Here is a 17,403-nt window from a genome sequence, read left to right on the forward strand (position 1 = left end):
CATTCATGGATTATAGTGAATTCTTCCCTACTAAACATATCTCCAGAAATTCAGGCTTAGTAACTCCCTTCCTGAATGTCTTTCCAAGGCCCCAAGTGACATTGATGTTCCATAGACAATGCCTTACACAGCAAAGTGCTTCTGGGGATGGGAGCCCGCTGACCTTCCCTGGAATCCTGACTGCAAGTTCTGTTTAGAACATGGGGTCTCATTCTGAGAAGCTCTTAGTATTTATCATTCACAAGAAGTTCACAGGTTCCAGAAAACACTGGACAGCGTTCAGGGGAAAGAAAAGGGGCAGAGATGGAGACACCTGGTCAGTTTGGCCAGAGCATCCTGGGCGAAATGCACTGAGGGACAGAGAGGCAAATGCACACGGGTGGTGGGGAGAGGAGCAACGCAGATAGCAAAGACACTGTCCAGAGAACCTCCCGACTCAGGAGAAGGGACTGAATCCAAGAGGAGAAGAGGAGGCATGAGGCTGGGTGCTGAGGCATGCCCCGCAGTCTATGAAGTCTGTGAAAATCAGACACCTGTACACTTGATTTTGCTGTCCTGACAGAAAAACAAAAACATGCTAGCCATAATTTTTAAAGGCTTTCATATTTTGGGAAATAAGCTTCTCATTTGAGGGTAGATTTAGTTCCCTCCCTCTGAAACGTGTTCAATTCATGATTTCTACTTAATTCAGATTTTCTGGTTTTGTAACAGCTTAAGCTGGTTGATCTAGCTTGCAGGCAGGCAGGCAGGCAGGAAGGAAGAAAGGAGGGAAAAGAAGGAAGGAAGGGAGGGAGGGAGGGAGGGAGGGAGGGAGGGAGGGAGGGAACAGTAAAAGAAAAAAAGGAAAGAAGGAAGGAAGAAGACTACAAAAGTCTCAACATGAAGTGTTTCTGCAAGTAAACAAGGAATTCCTGCTTTTGTACCAAGGACTCCATAGTTGTCTGGACTCCTTAGGGGCCACAAGGCCACTGGCCCTGATGTTTCAGTGAACTGTGAAACAAAGCACTGACCCGCTGCTGTTCCACCATAGTGCCTCCAATCTCTGGGCCTCGAGGGAAGATAGTATTCGTTCATTCTGCAAATACTTATTTAGGATGTACCACTTGTCGGGTGAGTGGTGAGCGTGATGGCTGACAGGCAGACACAGACAATAATCAAGTACACAAGTAAAGAGTAATTAAGTCCACTTATTGTGGAATTAAATAATTTGGGGTTCAAGTCATAGTTCAGTTTTTGACAACCACGTCACTTCGGGTGAGACACTTAAATGTGTAGAGCCTGCACTTCCTCACTTGTAAAGGGGAATTAAAAATGTGGGTATTGAGAAGATTGAAGCAGATAGGTTAGGTAGTGCTTAGAAAGCAGTTCCAAGCACACAGCTACTATTCTTCTTACGAATGTTGTGGAAGGTTAGAGTGCCCCTGAATCATTGAAACACTCTTATGGGAGCCATACCTTAACACATATGACTGAAGATTTTAGGTAGAATTGTCGAAAAACACAGAAAAGTAATGAAGAATGTGACAAGCCCTTGAGACCTGGGGAAGGCCAGTCAACTGAAGTCTTAGGACAGAGCAGAGGGAGATGGATTAGGGATATAGGGCCATAAGCATGACCTGGACCTATGCCAACGCACTATCTCTGGTGAGCTTTTTTCCATGGTTTGATGTAGGGTGAAGGAGCTCCTGGGCCCTTGGGGGTTTCTCAGCCAAAACAGCTCCCATCATCATTGCTTTCTCTCCTGTTGTTTCTTGGTTGTTGAGCCCAAAAGTGTGTGATGCCTCGAAAGAGGTTAAAGATGGGCATCATCTCTCCCTAAAATGCAAGCTTAACCAGCAGTGGCCCATCTGGAAGGCTTGTGTTTTTCTCCTTCTTCTCTTGTATATTCTCAGAAACATAATAAGTACATCAAAAAATGACTTTTCTTGATTTCTAGCAAGAAAAATCATGACTTCCTTGACTTTTAATGGACTGATCATTGTGTTGTCCTGGAAAGCCAGATGTGGAGCAGACAGGAGTGAACATTTGCCTTCAAACTTCAGTGTCCTGGTCTGTTCATAATTTGATGAAAAAGGCATTGATTTGTTTAAAAAATGTAGAATATGTGAATGTTTAATTACCAGATACAGCAAGTAACCCACCAGCTCTCTGGCTTATAAACAATAATGGCCCACATCCCCTCCACCTTGTTCCTAGAGCACTAAGCCTGTCATTGAGGTGGCTTGGTTTGGAAATTTCGCTTTGAAATTTCTAATGAATAACTTGCTGGTGGCTGTTTTCAAGGATTCTCAGAGGACCTTAGCCTTTTATCCTCCCAACAGTTTCATCTGTTATTTTCCATCATTTTTTAGGTGAAAAACAAATAAGTAATCATTATGAAAAACATAGAAAATACAGATAAGCAAGACAAATGGGGGGAAATACCCAAAGACTCACCTAAAATCCCACTGTCCTTGTTGGCCTCCTGAAACCAGTGGTCAACTGGGAACACACTGCTCACTTACGTGCCAAGCACCACATTCACCTTGTCGTGTATTATGGCATTTGATTATCAGAATAACCCTCATCCCTATTTTACAGATGAGTACAGTGAGTTTAGAGAGGTTACAGAGCTTGCCCCAGGGTGCAGGGCTAGTCAGTGAGGAAGCCAGGATTTGATCTCAGGAGGTGGAACTCCAACAGGAGGGGATGCAGTGCTGCAGGGGTGTATGGGACCCTGGTACTGAGAGCTGGCAGTCATTAGGAGAATTGCAGGAGGACCACAGGGGACAGTTTATGCTAAACCTGACCTTCACAGTTCACAGGAGCAACAACCAAAACACCACATCCCTCCCAAGGGCCCCAGCCGAGAGGTCATTTCCCAGCATACAGTTCCTAACTCTCACCTCCTGCTTCCATTCAAAACTTCCTCAAAAGCACTTCCTGTTTTCTGTGACTCTCTGTTGAGAGTCTGTTTTGGAGTTTCTTATCTCCAAGTTTTGGAGAAATCTAATCTTGTCCCTGGGGTTCTGGAGCAGGTCACAGGGCAGGTGGAGGGTGAGATGGAGGGGAGAATACTCACAGTCTGACCTCAGTCTCATGCCTGCAGACCCGTGGTGTATATAACACAAGGGGAGTGATACTTTCTTGTGCAAATACGACTTTTTTCCTTTTTTGTGTTCCCTTTACAAGGACATTGCCCCTATACAGACAGGGATATTGTTTTCTCACAGATGATCAGAATTTTAACAATAGGAATGTAAAGAGGAAAAAGAATCAGTGTTCAGAATTAGACTTTCCCGGTAGATTTCTGAGTTCACAATGATCCAAAAGCCAAGGCTGAAGAGAGGAAAAGATTTTCTAAGTTCCTGGAGCCAGTCTGAAAACCTGTCTCATGAACCTAGAGGTCAGTGTCATCAAGGAATTAATTGTCCATAGCTTGGTGGAGTTGGAGAAAGAAGAGAGAAGAGTCACCTCCCAAACTTGGGGAGCAACAGGGGTTTTCTGCAAGAGGCTGAGGGCTGTAGCCTCCTTGCACTCACACCTGGGGTGGCTGAGCTTAGAGCGTGTGGGCTCTGGAATATTTCCACACTCAGGCTTGCATGGAGGATGAGAAGGCAGGTCAGACAGGTTGGGATGACCAAAGGCAGCACACACGGACTGCTCAGAAGACCCCGGGACACTTTCACAACCATGGGAGGAGGGGTGGTTCCCTGAACAATGAAAGAGACTAGATTTAGGGGAGTGCGACGCAGGCCAATTTATTTCAAGAAGATTAAAGGAATATGATAGTTCTGGAAAGCATACTGGAGTAATGAAGCCCAAGAGCAAGGTTACTGCGTGGGTGAAACAGAAAGGGGCTAATTAGTTCCCAGAAAATGGGAGGAAATGGTCAAGTGTTGATGAAGCCTGAAGTTTACAACCTCTCCTTAGGCCTATACTATAATTCCCATGGCTATGCTCTCATGTTCAGTTTTATTCAGGCATTAACAAGGACAAAGGTTGACAAACATAGAAAAGGAATGCTAGAATCTCTTTAATGGTGTGGACATTCTCTTCATCAGCCTCACGAACTCAGATTTGGGATGATGCTTCCTGGCTGTTGTTGTTCTTCCCCACAACTTGTCTTCCTCTTAGCTGACTTCTCTGCATCATTTGCATGGCGGAGTGTTCAGGGAACTTGAGGGATCTACACACTCTGTGTACAAACCTCCTCCTCCACGATACCTGCTCCACTATTTGTTAGCACAGCTATGATGCTGCTCACAGATTGTTTTCACTCCTAAAGACAGTGGTGCAAGGCAAGGTGACCTGGAGCAAGGCCATCCTGAGTGCCCACCCAGCTTCCCAGGAGCCTGTTGGAATTTGGAAGGACATTTGCCTCTGTTTATAAAGCCTGGCTTTTTGCTGAAAGCCAGGGTCTCAAAAATTTTGTTTTGTTAATAGAAGCTAAACCCCAAACATTTGGCTCTTTTTCGTTCCATTTCCCCTTTCACAATCTTAACTATTCCCAAGACAATGGATACCTCTGCCTGTATCAAGTGCAGATTGTCGATAAGAAAGTCAACAGGAAATAAACACTATTATTTCAAAAATACTATCCTCATCCATTTAAAATTAAGGGGCTAGGAGAAAAGGATATGAAGATTTACTGTTGAATGGGTTAGGAGTTTCAGTTTGGGATGAAGAGAAAGTTCTGGAGATGGATGGTGGTGATGGTGGCACGACAATGCGAATGAACTTCATGCCTCTCTCAAAAATAGTGAAAATGGTCAAGTTTATATCTATTTTACTATAATAAAAAAAATTTTGGTTTTCAGTGGGCAGGTGAATAAGGGAACCCTCTTGCCACCTCTTGGCAAGAGCAAGAAAGGAAGTTGGAATATCAGCAGTGTGAGCTCTTCCAAGGGCAGTGGTGACAGCCTGGGAAGACTGGTCAGCGTAGCAAGGGCAGGTGCAGGTCCCTGGTCCTAGAATGTGAGTGTGGCAAGCCAGCCTTAACTTCTGCCTGCCTAGGAGGCATCCTAGGAGGTAAGCCTTAGTGAGCAGGGGTGAGCTCTGTGTGTCCTGTATGCAGCAGCAGATTATCTGTCTGCTCATGCAGACTTTGTAGATTGCTCAGAGTTGCCTAGAGGGAGGGCCCGTGCGGCCTGAATTTCAGCCTGCACTCAGCTCATCAAGCCATGGGTTCTCTCAGGGCCATGTCTGTCCAACCCTTGCAAAGCCTCTGGATGGGTGATCCTGGGCGCTAAGCCTCGACCATTCTAAAATACTGTTTGGCACAGCCTTTTCTCCTAGCCCCTTAATTTTAAATGGATGAGGATAGTATTTTTGAAATAATAGTGTTTATTTCCTGTTGACTTTCTTATCAACAATCTGCGCTTGATACAGGCAGAGGTATCCATTGTCTTGGGAATAGTTAAGATTGTGAAAGGGGAAATGGAACGAAAAAGAGCCAAATGTTTGGGGTTTAGCTTCTATTAACAAAACAAAATTTTTGAGACCCTGGCTTTCAGCAAAAAGCCAGGCTTTATAAACAGAGGCAAATGTCCTTCCAAATTCCAACAGGCTCCTGGGAAGCTGGGTGGGCACTCAGGATGGCCTTGCTCCAGGTCACCTTGCCTTGCACCACCGTCTTTAGGAGTGAAAACAATCTGTGAGCAGCATCATAGCTGTGCTAACAAATAGTGGAGCAGGTATCGTGGAGGAGGATTCAAAGTGTCTTTATAGCCTGGAAGACAGAACAAGGGACGAGAAGTACAGGTGGCAAGTGTCAGCTCACGTAGGAATTAAAATCTGCTTTTCTAATCCTCCATCTCTGGGACCATTTGAGCGGAGACCGACTGACCCTCGTATTTCATGGCGGGTGATGCTCTGGCTGAACTTCAAGACATCCCATTTCCTCCTGACTCTTGGATCCTATGCCCCTATTTTAAGAGCAACCAGAAATACTGTGCTTCCTAAAGTGTGGCCCTCCCTCAAGGGCCTTGGGTAAGTTTTAGTGTTCAGGGGATGGAATAAACATGGTCATGAAATATGTCATGAGATGGGGCCTGAGGGCTTTTCCTGAACTTCTATGCATAGCCAAGAGCAAAGGCTCCTGAGCAAACAAAACACAGCAGTAAACCTTTAGAGTCATGTGGCCCATGGTGAACTTTTCACAATTCCAGGGAAATGGAGAAAAATGCGGAGCACTGGGTAATTTTTTTTCCCCTAAGATTAAGTTATTCCATTGAAAGGAATGTTAATTATTCTAAGACTGTAACCTTCCTACTTTTTCTCTCTCGTTTCATTCCTTCCTTGCCTTCCTTGCTTTTTTTTTTTTTTTTTTTTTTTTTGCTCTGTCTTGCTCTGGAGTGCAGTGGCACTATCTCGGCTCATTGCAGCCTCTGCCTCCCGGGTTCAAGTGATTCTTGTGCCTCAGCCTCCCCAGTAGCTGGGATTACAGGAGCGTGCCACTGTGCCCGGCTAATATTTGTATTTTTAGTAGAGACAAGGTTTTGCCATGTTGGCCAGGCTGGTCTTGAACTCCTGGCCTCAAGTGATCCACCAGCCTCGACCTCCCAAAGTAATGGGATTACAGGCAAGAGCCACCGTGCCCCACCCTTCCTTGTTTCTTTAATTTTTTTCATTTGGAATTTTTTTCTCTATTTATTAATTTCTTTTCTTTCTTTCTTTTGGGGCACTATGATTGGTGACAGCATTGGATAGTTACTCCAGTTTCTGTGTTCTTCGCAAAACAAAGTGTCAGAGTGTCAGTCCTCCATGTTCTTTATAAAATTTTGCTATTTCATAACATTCTCAAAGTGTGGGAACCACTGGCAATAGCAAGGCTTCTCAAGGTTTAAGAGTCAGTTAAAAAAAAAAAAAAAAAAAAAGGTGGCCAGGCACAGTGGCTCATGCCTGTAATCCCAGCACTTTGGGAGGCCAAAGTGGGTGAATCACGAGGTCAGGAGATTGAGACCATCCTGGCCAACACGGTAAAACCCCGTCTCTACTAAAAATACAAAAATTAGCTGGGCGTGGTGGCACGCGCCTGTATTCTCTGCTACTTGGGAGGCTGAGGCAGGAGAATCACTTGAACCTGGGAGGCGGAGGTTGCAGTGAGCCGAGATTGTGCCACTGCACACCAGCCTGGCGACAGAGCAAGACTCCATTTCAAAAAAAAAAAAAAAAGCTACTCTTTATGGGAAATAGCTTTAAGGGGCAGAGAGAAGTTATAAGATTCCTTTTTATTTCTCATTTTCAAATAAAAAATGAAAATAGTAATTCCAAAATGACAAGAGAGAATCTAATCAAGCCTTTAGTGTAGTTTTGCCCAGCTTGTGGAGGGATAAGATAAAAATGTCACTGGGTGAAAACAATGAGATAAATTCACAGCTGGGAACATTGTACAATATCACCAGTGTTGCATGTTTGCTCGGTAGCTGGCTATTCTCCATGTCAGCAGGATGTATGTGGCTTGTTTTTACTCAAGGTTCTCCAGGAGTATGTGTCCAACCACCAAGGTGGGCAGCAGAGTTTGGAGGCTGAATCCTTTGGTACCTGGAGCGGGATGGCAATGGAACCACACAGAGAATGGCCCAGAGCACTGGGAAGGCTGCCTTCCCAGCAAAAGGCACCCGCACAGAAATTCAGCCCATAAAGCCAGGCAGAGAAGGACATGAATGACAATTGGATAATGAGTGTTGGCATTAAAAAGCACTTAAAATAAGTCACCAGACAATTAAACTTGCAATGTCAGAAAATCTTACATCTTATGTATAATCAAATGAAACTAAACTTGATAGAGTGTTCACCAGATTTGACAATAATCTTTTAAAATTTATGACATTGCCTGTAATGGGTTTTGAAGCCCAAAGTTTGCTAAATTGGTAATGAATGTAATTATTGAGTAATTAATCTCTCATGATGGTGGAAAGTGAATTTTTTCCCTTCTCGCTAAAAGAGTAAGATTACAAAAGCTGTTATAAGTAGCAAAAAATTTGGTAAAAATTATTATAAAGTGTGTTAGCCATTGATTACTAAAATAATGTTTTTCTGGGAGAAAAGAAAACCAGATAGAGTGCAACATAAATGCAAAGTTTTGCTCAGCGATTAATGTTTTCTCTTTTTGGATTTTAATTGTTATGTACTGACAGCCAAAAAACCCCACATATATCATGTCCAGTCCGAAATACAGAAAAAAATGTGCATAAAGATGTTTAGCTTAGCTTTGTTTTCAACAGGGAATAACGCCTGAGTGTTTCACAGTAGGGAATTGGGATATGACAACATTATTATAGTATTTTGCAGCCATTAAAAGGAATGTTTCTGAAAAGCTTCTAATAACATTGTGAAAAAGCTGTCATAATCTTCCGTTTTAAAAAAGCAGGGTATAAAATTGAACACTTCATATGATTTCAGCTGCATTAAAACATGTCTAGAAAACACAACCAAAGGGAATAAAAACTTTCATTGCCTCAAATTACCCCAAAGGCAAGGGGCAGCCCGTGGCCAGGGAGGGCCAGCCTCAGGACTGAAGTTGCTGACTTGTGCCTACGGCGGCAGCAGCTGCTGGTTTCTCCTTCCATGTTAATCTGGGTCACAAAATCTCGTGATTTACAGAAGCAGCTCTGGCTCATTCTTGGGTGACCGGCCTGCCTTCTTGGAAGACAGGATGATGCTCATCAACGCTGGCTGTGACGCAACCTGAGGGCTCTGCAAACTTCCCGTGGGTCACACACTGGGGCAGGAGCCCCAGCATCTGAGTGTCCGCTCTGAGGATGGAGCGGGTGGGATGGGTGAGGCAGAGAGGAAGAAAGTTCTCCAGATGTCCTGGTTAGTCACCCTGATTGTGGGAAATGCACACTCATGGCTGAATCAGCAAGAATCAAGTCTCTTGGTCAGAAAAACAAGCCATTATGGCCTAAGAATCTCTCACCACACACACACACCACACACCAAACACACACACACACACCACACACACACCACACACCAAACACACACACCACACACACCACACACCAAACACACACACCACACACACCACACAACAAACACACACACACACACCAGATACACACACACACCACACACACACACCACACACACACCACACACCACACACACACACCACACACACCACACACCAAACACACACACCACACACCAAACACACACACACACACCAGATACACACATGCACACACACCACACACACCAAACACACACCAAACACACACACACCACACACACACCACACACACCACACACCAAACACACCCCCATACACACCAGATACACACATGCACACACACCACACACACCAAACACACACCACACATACACACATACATACACCACATATATGCACACACACCACACACCCCACAACCCCCCACACACACCACACACACATGCACACACACCCCACACACACACACAAACACCACACACATCACACATACACACACCACACACACCCCCACACACCACATACACACATACACACACACCACACACACCAAAGCACACACACATGCACACACATCACACACACATATATGCACATACCAAAGACACAGACTTACCCCTATATATACATGTGTATACACATACACATGCACAATACACATATACACATGTGCATATGCACACTAACTGCTACACATGTGCACAACACACGCATATACATTAATGTACATGTACACAAATGCACACATTTATGCACAAAATACAGATGCATACACCTGCATATACATGTACTCTCATGACACACACATGCACACACACATATATACTGCAGTATAATATACTTAGTAGAATACGATGAGGGGCCCTCGGTTGGGGTCAGATGGCCTGATGCTTAGTTTGAATTGTTAATAATTGAACTGTATAATTTTGTCTAAATCTTTTCATCTCTGCTTCCAGCCGCCAGAGTGAGGTTGACTCAGACCATCTGGGAGTTCTCTTTAGTTGTAAAATTCTGTGATCTCAACGGAAAAGACGGTATCATTCACCCAGAGCTCACCTGAGCTCCTTCTCTCTACCCTGAGGAGAATCCTGGGGGCTGGAGTCACAGCATAGGGTGCTTGTGAGGCCGTCCTCACCCAGCACCAGCCCCAAGAGTGTTGCCACCAGGGATAGCCCAGCGTCCCCGAGGACCTCTGCTGTGGGCAACCCTGTGGCTTCTTCCTCCTCACGCCGACACACTTCTTCCCTCCTTTCTGATAAAGAATCAAGAATTTGCTGTGGGAGCAAATAGGTAGGAATCAGCAAGCTTCTGAGGCCCAGCGCTTCCAGGAAGAGATCAGCAGCTGTCTGTCCTGAAGGCATTTCCAGAAGTTCCTTTCTGCTCAGCGGAGGTGGAAAGGAGCTCACTGCTCCTTAACTCTCCCTGTCAGAGGTGCCTCCCTGGCCCACCCTCTCTGGCCATGGCATTCATTTAGGGCAGACAAGCGGTTCCTGTCCTGAGTCAACATCTGGAAGCCACCAGGCCCTGGGCTGGGAGGATTTGGAGCCTGTCATCAGCATGTGACTTTTGGTTGTGATGCTAAAGTCTGACCTCACCCTCGGGTTGCCACCCAAAGCCCAGCTATGATCCGGATCGCTGAAGATTGCCCTTGAGAGCAAATTCCTCAGGCAGCTGTGGAGCTGAGCCCTGAGGACTCAGTGAGCCAGGGCTGGGCCCTCACCCTCACGCTATTCCTCATAAACAGTTCAGTTTAAGTTCTCAGGAATTCATAGTCCTGCAAAGACTGTGGTGCCGGGTCTCAAATACGAATTTAAACTAAAAACAAAACCCTCTGCCAATCAAAAGAGGAAAGAAGCCAAACAGAACTCTCACTTCTTCCCCCTCTGAGGACCACTTTAAAGTTTTTTTTTTTTTTTTGAAATAACAAATATTAAATTCTTTAAAAAGCAATCAATCCCTTTTCCTGTCCCCCTTTTCTGGGGGCGCTCCGCTTTGCTGAGCTGCTCTAAATACAATAGGTAGTCTTGTACATTACTCTGCCAGCTTTATTGTTACCTGGACATTTTTAGGTTTCAGCTTTATCTTTTTATTTTTATTTTTTAAAGAAAACTGTGGTAATATATATAAACACAAAATTTACTACTTTACCCAACTTGAACTGCACAGATCAGTGGATTCAATACATTCACATTGTTGTGCCATCATCACCACCATGCCCTCCAGAAACTTTCTTCGTCTTGCAAAACTGAAGCCATCTTTTAATTAATTCATTCATTTATTTTGAGATGGAGTCTCGCTCTGTCGCCCAGGCTGGAGTGCAATGGAGCAATCTCATTTCACTGTAACCTCTGCCTCCCGGGTTCAAGCAATTCTCCTGCCTCAGCCTCCTGAGTAGCTGGTTTTACAGGCGCCCCTCACCACGCCTGGCTAATTTTTTTGTATTTTTAGTAGAGACAAAGTTTCACCATGTTGGCCAGGCTGGTCTCGAACTCCTGACCTCAAGTGATCTGCCTATCTTGGCTTCCCAAAGTGCTGGGATTACAGGTGTGACCTGCCACGCCCGGCCTCCATCTTTTTATTCTTTTTTTTCAGACGTCATTTTTGCGCTTGTTGCCCAGGCTGGAGTGCAGTGGTGCGATCTCAGCTCACTGCAACCTCTGCCTCCTGGGTTCAAGTGATTCTCCTGCCTCAGCCTCCCAAGTAGCTGAAATTTCAGGCATACATCACCATGCCTGGCTAGTTTTTTTGTATTTTTAGTAGAGACAGGGTTTCACCATGTTGCCCAGGCTGGTCTCGAACTCCTGACCTCAGGTGATCCACCACCTCTGCCTCCCAAAGTGCTGAGATTACAGGCATGAACCACCGCACCTGGCCCATCTTTTTATTCTTAATGAAAGCTTCCACTCTAAGCTCAGATCCCCGAACTTCCCTCTTGGTTTTACAGCCCGGCTGTTATCTAGCCATTGTTTATGCAAGAACAGCCAGGCTGGGCCCCTCACTTTGGAGTGACTTTTCTGTAGTCACTCTATCAGGGCTCAGTAAGACCAGTGTGGACTCTGAACAGCGACAGGGCCAAATTTAGTTTTATGATTTTTGTGAATCCTGTAGTTGTCACCCTAACACCTTTTCTACAAAAAAGACCAGCAAAATTTCCACTGAGTTCTGATTCTTTTTAGAAGTTGAAGGGGTTGAGATTTTGGAATCCATTGCAACTCCCACAAATGCCTTCAAGCCCACACCGTACTGGCTTTGGGTCCCTGGGATACTTTTGTCCACACTGGAGACCTCAGGCACCCCAAGGTGGCCCAAGTTTGGACGTGGTACCCAGAGGCTGTTACACTATAGTAAAGAGGTGACAAGGAACATGGCACCTGAGTGCATTTCACAGCAACTCTAAGAGACAGGGTCCCATGATTGGCTTTTCTTTCTGACTCCTAAAATTTGCACCTTTTGATTCTCACTACGGACACAGGAGGTAAGCTATGGTCTTGTTTCCTCCCTTCTGCAGGGGAGACAGCCAGCTACACATAGTGAGCAGTGGCCAGTTTCAGCCTGACCAGAGCTCCTGGTACAGAAGACTCCAAACTGCCCCCTGAAGAGTCCCCCAGGGCATTTCCCAAGATGGGGCAGTGAGTTGAGTGATCCTTAAGCTCTTGATCTTTAGGTTGCAATGATTCCTGACTGTGGTCCCAACATTTCAGGAGCCCGGGGACCCCACAATCATATGAACAGGTGCCTGTCCTAGGACTTGCATAAAACAAAAGCACTGGCTTGGTATTGTGGCTCACGCCTGTAATCCTCTCACTTTAGGAGGCAGAGGTGGGAGGATGGCTTGAGGCCAGAAGTTTGAGACCAGCCTGGGCAACATAATGAGATCATCTCCTTAAAAAAAAACAATTAGCCAGGCACAGTGGTGTGCACCTGTAGTCCTAGCTACTCAGGAGGTTGAGTTGGAAGGACTGCTGGAGCTCTGGACTTTGAAGCAACAGTGAGCTATGATCATGCCACTGCACCACAGCCTGGGTCACAGAAGCCAAGACCTCTCTCTCTCTCTCTCTCTCAAAAAAAGTATTAAGACTTTTGCAGTAACTCAAATGTGTCTCCCCAGCATCCTCCCTCACCTTTCTTCTACTAACAGAACCCTAGTCTTGGGGAGAGCTGCTCCTCCCCCAACAGCTCATTGGGTGATGCGGCCAATCCTAGTAACTCTGTCTTTTCCAAATTTGCACAGGTATAGCTATGTGACCCAAGCTAATCCAATCAGAGTCCCACTCTGGGATTTTACATATAGATGCTGCAAGAGACAAACCCCTTCTCTCTGGTTTTTAGCTTACCTGCTGCTATAGGAAGCAGTCTTTTGAAGTAGGAGAGAGTGAGGCCAACACTCAGGAAGGAGCTGAGACAAGAAAAGGAGTTTCCACTCCTTAAGGCGACCACAATTTCCCTTTCAGTCTCATCCTTTGTAGACACAGCTATGTCTAGTTTTAATTTTATTCATCAGGACTTCTTTTCTCATTATAGAAGTTAATCATGTTTATTGTAGACAACTTGCTTGAAACAAAAATGAACTGCAAATGTAAGAAAGGCATGAAGGTCTTTTTGCTGTAGGTTTTCTCTTCCTCCTGGTGCCATCCCCATCATTGAGTAGAAGTCGCAAAGCTTCCTCTGTTCCCTGTTGCCAAAACTAAAAGAGTCAGTTTGGTTTTTTGGTTCACCCAAGAAAGATCTGAGGGGCCTGTTTTATTTGCAATGGGAAGAAATGTGAAAATTATCTGAACTCTTTTCACTTTCCCACACCATTCCTAATTTTAGTAATAATCAGCATCCAAATAACCCTGAGAGTTGAGGTGTAATGATTTTCTAAGTTTTGGACTGGGTTGTCCTGCTATGTGGGGTGACAACAGTAAAAACACAACAAATAAAAAGAAATCCTTTTGAATTAAAGATCGAAAATACTAATGCAACGAGCAACAGTTTATTTATAAAAAAAGAAAAAACAACTTTTTAACGACATTTTATAGATTAAGTAAAAATACCAGTATTAATATATATGTATATACATAGTGCATATATATATATACATATGATATAACATTAACATTACATGCTTCTCAGGACAGAATTAGGACATGTTCCCTCATATCAATTTAAAACTCGATCACAATTTAAAATCATGGAAGAAAACTTGCTTCCTTTATCTTCTGCTTTTAGACTTCAAGTACAGGAAGTTATCAAACCAGGATCTAAATGTGGAAACCATCTGCTATGCATCAATTACAAGGGACTGCCACAAATGATGAGTCAGGGGTCTTCTGAATTCTTACAGTCTCTGTAACCCTACAACTGTGTCAGCCTTCTACCTGAGATGAGAGGGAATGATGAAGCGTGACAGTTTGTAGGTTTCATGTGGACGTTCACATTGACATTGGAACAAAAGCAAACTGAAAAATGTCTTCCTAGAGCAACAACACTGATCATAAAATCACCCTGGAGGAGGATTCCCTTCTCCCCTTTCCTTGCCAAACAAAACAGAGAAACTGTCAGAAAACAATACAAAACAAAACTCAGGGTGAAGCACCTCTGGCGATGATCAGCATACAGCAAGGGACAGAGAGGTAGCGTTTCCTTGGTGACAGCTCCTGGCTGACTCTGATGATTTCAAACACACCCTCTTCTGCAAAAGGCACTCACATATTGTCTGTTTATAAATCACACAGTGGGATTCCATACATGGGAGTTTCTCCTACAAATATAAAAGAGATAAGCTGAGGAAATGGTATAACAAAGAAAAGCGTATAAGAAATACACATTTTGGATAAATATGCACTTTTCTTTTTTAAAGGACAATCAATATAGTAGTTAAAAAAAGGTCATTGAAAAGTTAGGAATTCCAGCAAAATTATCAGTAAGAAGCAAGGTACTGGAGGATGAGAGATGGAGTCCAAAACACTGAGAGGAGGTACACTAGCTTTTCAAGTGGCCAAAGTAAAAGATTTGTTCTGCTCTTAAACTGCAATGACCATCCACAGACAACGGAATGAGAGGGGGAGGGAGGTAGCGGCAGAGAAACAGGTCAAGCTGGAGGGAGGAGTGGCATCCCCCTGGCTGTGGGTGCAGGAAGAAACACCCTCAGCATCTCCAAAGGGAAGGATGGGCTATATCACCCCCTTGCTTCTGCAGTCCAAACAGACCCTGCCCAAGCCAGAGGCTGCCCTCACCGGGACACGACAGAGCTAATGGAATTGTAAGAAGTGCCGCTGTTGCAGCTCGAGGCATAGGCCTCCTGGCCATTGCCATCCAGGTTGATTTTGAACACAGAGGATGCCTTCAGCAAAAAGTCTGCGGCATCCCGGCGACCCAGCTCCCTCAGTTTGGACATGAGGGTGCCCACTGTGCTCTCAGGGTAGGTGGTCCATTCCCGCAGCAGGGCGTGGAGGGGGCTGGGGAGGAAATCCTTGGGAGCCCCGTTATTGGTGTTGTACTTTGCCACGAGGTCAGGGAGGCCTAAGTTCATGGCGAGAAGGCACCAGTCCTTCCCCAGGGGGTCGGGCGGGTCCAGCAGGCGACTCAGTTTCCTCCGAGTGAGGAGGTTCAGGTCTGATGCGTGGATGTCCATGCCGAGGCTGGCCTGTGAGTAGACGTCATGACATCCGAAGCACATGATGCTGCTGAAGCTTTCCTTGTACCCCCCCATGGTGTTGGTCAGTGAGGTTTCCTTCAGAGTCTGTGCCCGGAAGAAGTCCCGTGGCTGGTAGATCATGACGGGCTCATGGTGCTCCCGCAGCTGCTGGGGGCTCAGGTAATGCTTCACGGTCAGGAGCCCTGGCAGCGTGGTGGTCATGACATTCTCAATGGTGCTGCACACTGAGTCCAGCAGCAGGCAGCACTTGATCTTCTCCGTCTCCAGGCCGCGGACCTGGACCTCAATGCCCTGGCCGTGGTTGACCAGCAGCACCAGCAGCTCGGCCCCACGGTTGGCCAGCTTGCAGCCATTCACCCACAGGCGGATGTCCGCGTCGCCCTCCGCGCTTTGCTGGTGGATCCACCGGCACAGGTTCACCTGGACCTTGTGAAAGATGCCACACGGGAAGGGGGTGAGGTGCTCCACAGGCACGATGCGCACGCCGCCATACACCATCACCTCGTCCTCCTCATCGGCCCAGGAGCGGTGCAGGTTGTCTGTCTTGATCAGGGCTGGGATGTCCACCATGGTCCCGCTGCTCAGGTCCCGGGCGCAGATGTCCATGGCATCGAGGATCTGCAGCAGCTCCTCCACGTCGCTGTCGGGCACCAGGCGCTGGATGTCCTCTACGGTGTAGCGGCCCCGGTAGTGGTGCAGCGCCCGCGGGGTCTCCACGGACAGCAACTTCCCCAGGACGTTTGTGCAGAGCCAGCGGGGGTCCAGGAGCAGCACGTCCTGAACTGTTTCACTTTGCATGATGTTGATCTGCGGGGGGACAACAGAAAGTCACGCTTAGGGGCAGAGCCCTGGCCAGGTGCACCAGCCACTTAGAGCACTAAAGGGCCTGATCCCGGCAATAGAGGCTGAGCAGATGCTCTAAGGGGTGACCCGAGGCCATTCCACATGGATGCGTCTCAAAAACCAAACACCGAGTGGAGAAAAGCAGCTTGAAAATGTCAGAATAGAGATTCTGAAAAACAATTCCCCTGGAGTCTCCAAAAAGGCCAGCGAAATGAAAGAAGAAAAAAAACGGGAGACGGTAACCAAATGCAATGAGTGATTTTAGACTAGATTCTGAATCCCAAAAGAGGTACATAAATAAAAATAGCTTTAAAAGAAATTATTGGGACCAGGGGCAAACCCTTGTATGAGGATGATATATTCAACCATTGTACTATATTAATGTTATGTTTCTGGAATCATCAATTATATTGGGTTATGTGGGAAAATATCCTTCTCCTTAGGAGATATAGGCTAAATTATTTAGGGAAGAAATGTCATCAGGTCCGCAAAATAAATAAGTAAATAAATAGAAAGGAAAGGAATTGAGCAAATGTAGCAAAATGTCAACAATTGATCAGCTTACATGTAGTAGGCCGGGCACCGTGACTCATGCCTGTAATCCCAGCACTTTGGGAAGCTGAGGCGGGTGGATCACTTGAGGTCAGGAGTTTGAGACCAGCCTGGCCAACATGGTAAAACCTTGTCTCTTCTAAAAATACAAAATTTAGCTGGGTGTGGTGGCTCATGTCTGTAATCACAGCTACTCGGGAGGCTGAGGCAGGAGAATCACTTGAACCCAGGAGGCGGAGGCTGCAGTGAGCCGAGATTGTGCCACTGTACTCTAGCCTGGGCAACAGAGTGAGACTCTATCTCAAAAAAAAATTAATTAATTAAAAAAATAAATAAATGCAGCACATATGAGAGTTCATGGTACTATCCTTGCAACTTCTCTAAAGGCTTGAAAATTTTCAAAAAAGAGTCAGAACATTGTATTATTATA

At 45.6% G+C, this 17,403-nt stretch overlaps 1 protein-coding gene and 1 long non-coding RNA gene across 12 annotated transcripts in view; one reads left to right on the plus strand and one right to left on the minus strand.

Annotated features, from left to right (window-relative positions):
* LOC129479252 (uncharacterized) overlaps positions 1-7,578 on the plus strand; it is a 45,713-nt gene extending 38,135 nt beyond the window's left edge. For all 4 annotated transcript variants that reach the window (XR_010120042.1, XR_010120041.1, XR_010120043.1 and 1 more), the window contains one exon: positions 7,457-7,578. This is a non-coding gene — a long non-coding RNA (uncharacterized lncRNA). The remainder of the gene's footprint in view (positions 1-7,456) is intronic.
* Positions 7,579-13,891: 6,313 nt separating this feature from the next.
* DAPK1 (death associated protein kinase 1) overlaps positions 13,892-17,403 on the minus strand; it is a 210,668-nt gene continuing 207,156 nt past the window's right edge. For 6 of the 8 annotated variants that reach the window (XM_063636281.1, XM_063636279.1, XM_063636280.1 and 3 more), the window contains 2 exons: positions 15,157-16,385; positions 13,892-14,681 (listed from right to left, as the gene is read on the minus strand). In XM_063636281.1, coding sequence (XP_063492351.1) covers positions 14,648-14,681; positions 15,157-16,385 — 1,263 coding nt within the window. In that variant the 3' untranslated portion in view covers positions 13,892-14,647. The remainder of the gene's footprint in view (positions 14,682-15,156; positions 16,386-17,403) is intronic. The other 2 variants (XM_063636283.1, XM_063636284.1) reach the window with 1 other exon arrangement.

The sequence above is a fragment of the Symphalangus syndactylus genome, chromosome 3 (assembly GCF_028878055.3).
Source record: "Symphalangus syndactylus isolate Jambi chromosome 3, NHGRI_mSymSyn1-v2.1_pri, whole genome shotgun sequence".
Lineage (NCBI taxonomy): Eukaryota > Metazoa > Chordata > Mammalia > Primates > Hylobatidae > Symphalangus > Symphalangus syndactylus.